The sequence below is a fragment of the Lactuca virosa genome, chromosome 7 (genome assembly GCF_052849685.1).
Source record: "Lactuca virosa cultivar CGN04683 chromosome 7, Lactuca_virosa_CGN04683_v6, whole genome shotgun sequence".
Taxonomy (NCBI): Eukaryota; Viridiplantae; Streptophyta; class Magnoliopsida; order Asterales; family Asteraceae; genus Lactuca; species Lactuca virosa.
In genome coordinates, this window is record NC_136432.1 from 241724177 (window position 1) to 241731449 (window position 7273).

At 32.6% G+C, this 7273-nt stretch overlaps 2 protein-coding genes across 2 annotated transcripts; one reads left to right on the forward strand and one right to left on the reverse strand.

Annotated features, from left to right (window-relative positions):
* Nucleotides 1–576: 576 nt before the first annotated feature.
* On the forward strand, nucleotides 577–1670 carry LOC145125901 (uncharacterized). The gene is made up of 4 exons (XM_079061309.1): nucleotides 577–929; nucleotides 1062–1096; nucleotides 1169–1332; nucleotides 1402–1670. The coding sequence occupies exons 2-4, from the start codon at nucleotides 1067–1069 to the stop codon at nucleotides 1604–1606; spliced, it is 399 nt and encodes a 132-aa protein (XP_078917435.1). The 5' UTR covers nucleotides 577–929; nucleotides 1062–1066; the 3' UTR covers nucleotides 1607–1670.
* Nucleotides 1659–4673, reverse strand: AO1 (amine oxidase 1). Its single transcript, XM_079061308.1, has 4 exons — nucleotides 3331–4673; nucleotides 3106–3219; nucleotides 2192–2724; nucleotides 1659–2105 (listed from the first exon to the last, which is right to left on the reverse strand). Exons 1-4 carry the CDS (start codon nucleotides 4471–4473, stop codon nucleotides 1946–1948), a joined length of 1950 nt encoding a protein of 649 aa, XP_078917434.1. The 5' UTR covers nucleotides 4474–4673; the 3' UTR covers nucleotides 1659–1945.
* Nucleotides 4674–7273: the final 2600 nt, after the last annotated feature.

The following is a 7273-nucleotide window of genomic DNA, read 5'->3' on the forward strand; positions in this document are numbered from 1 at the left end:
GGCGGAAGTGAAACTGTTGCCATTATAGAAGGTGTAATCTTGTTGTGGGTAATCTCGTTCCATTTTTTCTTCTTCTTGGAAGAATTTGAGCATTTGTTGGGCGATGGTAGTGCTAATGATTATACAGGGATAGCGAGGATGAAGAAGAGAGAAGTGGGCTCAAGATCTGTGCACATGTCTCGAAGGAGAGAGAGAGAGAGAGAGAGAGAGAGAGAGAGAGAGAGAGAGAGAGAGAGAGAGAGAGAGAGAGAGAGAGAAAGAGAGAGGGGGTGGGTGGGACCCTTTAATTAAATAATTATATTTTTTTTCTTTTTTTTTTAAAATAGAGAAAACCTCATAAATGGTCCTGGGTATTGAAATGACGAAAATGCCCCTCACTTAACGGTAGAAAGCTGACGGAGTTAGGCGGAAGGACTAAATATTAAAAGTTTTGAAACCACAGGGATCATCCATGAGGTTTTTGTAAATTAGAGACCAAACTTCAGATTTTGTAAAACCACAGGGACCATTTTTGAAGTTTTGTCAAAAATATATTACCTTTTTTTAAAAAGTCATTATCCTTTCTTTTGCCGATACTTTGGAAGGTTTGACAGAGAAAATGATTGGAAACAACAAATAGGCTCTGTTGGTGAAGGTCGATCATAATGAAGAAGACAATCGCAATTGGTAAAATCAATTTTATGTGGGTGGAGGTTGTGTTTTACGTATTGGAGGTGTATAAAAATACACAGAGAATGCGATATATAAGGTAGATATTGAAATCGATTTCAAATATGGATATAGAATCTGAGAAAATTTTGTGGATGCCCACAGCTATTTTATTGGGATTTAGATGGAAATAAGATAACTGGCGTCGTTATTCATCCGGTTTCACTTTTTCCCTCTTCCGTCGACTGAAAAAACTTCTAGCCTCTTTCAACGCATCGAAAGTAAGTTGTATAATCGGTGAGATTTTGATTATTGTTTTTCGTGTGAAATTGTATTTGATTTTTAACAAAACATCGCTTAGGGTTCTACATATCAGTTTTGACCTAATTTTTTGGGATTTTGTTTGAATGTAGGTAAAATGACTGACATCACGGCAGAATTGAATGAGGTATAGTAACGATTAGAGTTTGGATGATCTTGTTCCTGAAAGTGATATTCCTTTATTTTTATTGTTATCCAGATAACTCCTATCAAGGATGAAACGGACGCCCACATAAAGGAATCGGAACAATATATGCATCACTGCATTAGGAGGATGGACAGTTTACCAGATCGCCATCCAGAGAAGGAGACATTGATTGAAAGATATACTGATGCTTATGTCATGAAAAAAATGAAAAAACTGTAAGTTTAGAACATTATCTCTTTTTATCATTAAGAAATTCCTAACCTTTTTTGTTATTTTTCTTTCAGATACCTACCGGATAAAGAAAAATTAACCAATAAAGCATTGAATCTCATGAAAGTCAAAAATGTTTGTGACCGCATAATTGGATTGCCCAATGGGCCTACAGTACAGCCCATTTCAAGCTTTCAAATCTTGTGTTACACAAGGATCTCAAGGTGGAGAAAAATTAAATATAACATAGACTTTAATATAACCATTTTTGGGATATAACTATAACACATTTTTTTGTATATATATTATTGCTGTTCATACATGGTTCGAATTATCATAATAAGTTGAACTTTTTTTTGTTTGTTCATTGCGACTTGATGTTGTTAGAATCAATTTTTGTTTGAAGGCAACACTGACAACGAAATCAGAGCCCTATGAAATACTATACATTTAATCAATAGACACACAAAATAGAAATTTCAACAAAATGTCAAATAAATCACTGAAATAATTAACTACACTCAAATCTTTGTGATGCCCTTCAACCGTGTTCTTACTTTCTAGCTGTTACGCCATAGAAACCTGATGAAAGAGATAAATGATTTCTTTAACTTCTTTTCAAGTCTTGATCAATGGATTTCTTTCAAAAAAGTTTGAAGGCTTTAACTCGAATCCATTAGATAATGTTGACATCACTGGGAAATCTTCTTGACAGGGGTTGTGATGAAATCCCACAGTGTACCACAAAACTATATCTTTGTTCATAATCGATCTATTCCTGCAACACCAAAACACAATCTTTAATTCAAGAAACTTTACTTTAATTAAAAAAAAAACACAAAATTTTTCAAAAACAAAAAGAACCTTCGGCTCCAAACAGATAACCCATCTTTTCCTGTGCTCCTATCAGCATAAAACCCTGCAGCCCATCTCTCGGACTTGTTATAACTAGTCACCCACACTTGATACTTAGTGTAAGAAGCTCTAATTTGTGGATAATCATCATCCAATAATAAAGAGACAGCTGGCTGCCCTGTCATCACCCGATACCCAACATCATTTCCCAATTTGGTCTTCTTATTTGTGTTCACCACTAAAAGTTCGGATGCCTTCAACCCGAGCCTAATTCTTGCTTCATTTTCGGTTTTGGCAGTCTCCTTAACCACATTCCAGTAACTCTTCCTTGGAGATGTGTTGACTTTTTTGACTTTTAAATTTGCTTTTACAAAAGAGTTTTCATCGCCATCAATGTCAAGGTCGAGATAGTATGTTATGAAGTGATCATGGTTGTTTCCTATTCTGTTGGTTGCTACTAGTGGTCCATAGGTTTCTTCTTTGATTTCTTTGGCTTTTGTGTATCTTGTTGCTTTCATTTCCAAAACACCCGTAAGTCCTACCTTCAAGATCAATATAATTTGAATTTAGATTAAATTTATTGGAAAATGGGAAAATTATAAGACTATAACAAAATGCTTATCTCACAAGACAAATGCCCCGTTTTTTTTCCTATCAAGTCCGGAATGGATAATTTATACAATGTTGTTGATATATATATTAAAATTTTAATAGGAATTCAAGAAAACTAAATATACAATCATGACTTAATGTTAAGGACACCCAATTCCTAATTTAATCCACTAGGACATTTTGTTAGCATTAAATTAAAAAGAAACAATCATATATAGACGAACCACTAAGTTTTTTTATACATTAATCCATTAAGTAAAAAAAAACAACACCTAAAATATAGTCAAACTGTTTAGGAATCTTACTCTCACCTTAACTTTTATGGAGCCACTTTGCTTGAACTCCCAATCAAGAATGTAATCATAGTTTCCTACTGTGGCTACCATTCTGACTACAAGACTAACTTCTGCTTCTCCACTTGTTATCTACATACACATAACACAATTACACAAACATCATGCTAATAATAAACATCATAATTCATGAATAATCAACTTTCAAAATAGGAAATTTTATTGAAAATGATAAAAGTTTACCACTTTTCCTGGAATACCAATTTCAGTATGTCTCCAAGCAATATCTCCAGCATACCTTTCAAATATACAGATAGCTTTAGGCACTTCTTGAGGCATCCCATCTGCCCCACTCATATACCCATCAATATAAACCGAATTACTTGGACAATCTGTTAAATTCACAAGTGTTACAGCAGATCTACCAAACCCAAATTCACCTACATCCAAAAAAGTCCTGTAATACCATTCACTACTTGGATCCATATATGGAACAAACGTTTCTGACACGTGTCCTCTATACATCACCCTCCTCCATTCGTTTTTCCCAGAATCAAAAACCGATGCAGTTGATATAATCACTCCCGCACGTGCGTTAAACCCCACGTGAAATCTCCAATTCTTCCAATTAATTTCGTTTCTTTCAATCGTGAATCCTTTTTCATGAGTTTTCTCACAATCGACGTTAGGATCATAACTTTCACTAGAACTTTGTAAATCAGTACCTTCACCTCGAGGCAAATGAGTTCTTCTACTTCCGATGTCTACAATTTTCTGAATTTTCATCGACTCGATGTCTACTAAAATGGTTAAACCTTCGATAGGTCTTGAGAAAACATTAGTGGTTCCTTCATGGTAGAAACACGATAATTTAACAGCTCTTTTAGTGACGGATTCTCCAAACCATCCTATAGTGAATGGAAAACACGTGATTTCCGATATGTTTAAGCCTCTTTTTGAGATCAAAGCTTTGAATTTAGAGCTTTTGAAGGGTAATCTTGCTGCTTGAAGTAGCTCAGTGAAGGTATTTGGAGGGTAGCCATCGCCTGTATAAACATGGTCTGATGTGATGGAAGAAGTGGTCAAATCTATGATGAGTTCATGGGTTTGACCACCACCACGAATCACAATCATGGCTTCTCGATAAGGGAAAGACTGGTTTTGTTTGTGGGGAGATGAGAGCCATTGGATTACGTCTTTTTTGTTGGGTTCATTGAGATCAACAAAATGGAAGGTTAGATTTGGAAGAGAAGAAATATGAGAGTTTGTTATGATACGTTGGATTTGGGATAATTCGTTAGGAGTTAGAGGATCTAAAGGGTGATGTTGGCTATTGGTGAATAAAACATGGAATGTAATCAATAAAATCATTATGAAAATAGCCATCAAGGAAATGAGATGTTTGTAGAATTGTAGTTTCAGTGGATTTATTCCAAGTTCTTGAAAGATATGGTCAATATGTTGTGTTTAGTTGCATATTTTATGTTTGAGTTGATAAATGATATAATGATATTGAGCTGGTTTTGCTTTGTGGACAAGTCTCATGCATATGCTAGTTTAGCTTAAGGTTGAAGCAGAGAGAGCGAGTATGGGGATATTGGAATGATGTCTATAAATGAGTTTTAATTATTATTATTTTTTGATATTGAAGATCAAGAATCACTTGAATATGGAGATATTCACAGCTCACAAGAACAGTTTTTCTTTTTTTAAGTACAGGGTCCTAATAAAATATTTGGATTTGGAAAAAAAAAAAATTGAAAGTAAGATGCAATTTGAATGTGATTGTATTTAATTCTATAAGTTGTACAAGCATTTAATGTGTATGGAAATAACACAAAAATGTGACCAAATATGTATTTGGTCACTAAAATGTATCGTGCATGGTGTGGCGGATTGGTACATTAAAGAGGTAGTAAAAGGAGCTTCGAGACTTGTACATCTTGCGACAGTTTGAAAAATGTTGCTAAAAGTTGGTAAGACCCGAATTACCACATCACATCAAACGGGTTTGACCATTGGATTTTAAAATACCCCTCGCAGGGCAAAATTTGGAAATATAGAAAAATTTCACCATATATTGATCATATACATCACAAATTAACATCAGAAAATCTATATTTATAAAACATTTAAAAGTGTCAAAATGTTTAATAATAAGGTACGATTGATCACACAATATATACTTTCATTTCCTCAATCATCCCTGTCACCTTACAACCATTTGGGAAGCTAGTAAGTTTTAATGTTTTATAGGGATTAGACTCAATCGTTTAAGTTTGGTGGGGGTGGAGAGAATTCATTGTTTTAAACGTGGTCAAAGAAATACATCACTCATCTATTTGTACTATCTTAGGGGTAAAATGTTCAAAAAGCTCAAAATTTAACTAAGCCTTTTATGCAATCCGAATTTAGATAATTGGAAATATAAACCCTCCATATGAAATAAATCACACCTAACACCTAACACCCACCACCGCCCACCTAACTTGGTATTTTATTATCCCATATAATTCTTCATCTTATTGATATAAAAACATGTTAAAAACTTAACTTTTGAAATATATAACTTACTTTAAAAAATTAGAGTAATGAATCATGTATGTTTTGTATTGGACCAATGATGCTTCAAACTTATAAAATATATATATCAAAATATAAAAATGGAAAAAATTGGTTGATTTATTATGAAAAACTTTGTTGTTAGAAAGTATGTTTCTATCTTTAGTTGAATATAGTTGAATTTTATGGATTGTTATAAACTAGATTATTATTTTTGGTTGAATTTTGTTGAATGTTATAAAGTATGTTGTTATATTTAGTTGAATATAGTTGAATTTTATTGATTGTTGTAAACTAGATTAGTAATGTTGGTTGAATTTTGTTGAATGTGATAAAAGAGGTTGATATGGTTTGTTGATATTTGTTGAAGATTTGTTTGTAGGTTGGTGAAGAGAAATTTTTTGGTCTTACACCATAAATTAATTTAATTGACATTTCGAAAAAAGAAAGAATATATTGTGTTCTTTGCGAAGTAACTAAATCCTTGTCGTATACATAATCTCTAACTGTTTCAAGTTTTATTAAATTGAGTAAATTACACGAATGGTCCCTATGGTTTGAGGTAATTTGCACGCTTGGTCCTTAACTTATTTTTTTAACTCGTAAGGTCCATACTGTTTGTTTTTATTACGCTCTTGGTCCGTACCGTTTGTTTTTGTTTCGCGCTTGGTCCTTGTCTTACCTAAAAAGACTATTATTTAAATAGAAAAAAATGGTGGGGTAAGTAAGGTAAGGTGATGAAATGGGGTTGGTGGTGTGTTTATTTAAATAAATTAAAAAATCAAAGACAAAATAATATTTTTAGGTAAGACAGGGACCAAACGTGTAACACAAAGAAACAGTAGGGACCTTCCAAATTAAAAAAATAAAAAAATAAGTCAGGGGCCAAACACGCAAATTATCCAAAACCATAAGGACCATTCGTATAATTTACTCTATTAAATTTACCTGTTATTTTCAAAATTTACTATCAATTTATTATTCATCATAGGTGGATAAATATAATAGGTAGCATGAACGAAAAATTAAGCAAAATATCTTAGTGAGTTGCCACCATTATTAATGATGGCTTGGTATTAAACCCGTGCAGAAATAGAGATTGATTTTTGACCTTATTGAAAGTATGAGCAAGACATTAGGTTATGATTCTCAAACTATTAAACATAATACCGACATTTAATTCAATATATTTTTAAAGAGTTATATACTATTTATAAAACATGATCTACATGAGAAAACGGTAATAATAGTACATGAATGTCGTTTTTGGTGCGTCTTCGTCAAATTTTTGTCAAAAAAAAAAAAAAATCTAAAAATCATATTGGTTGGTTTTGAAATTTTTACAACTAAAATCGATCAATCGTAATGGTCTTTACACGGGCTATCAATTTATATCAGCACAAACTATATGTTTTGAAGTAGCATAATAGATTAGTTTTGATATTTGAAAACTATGGCAAAAGCAACCAACTATTTCATGTTTTAGCTATAGGGATAATGAATTAAAAATGTAATACTCCCTTTGTCCTAATATTATTGTCCACAGACAAAAAACACACATATTACGAAAAACATTAATTACCACTAACTTTATTTAATAAAATGACAGTTTTGTCCTTACTTT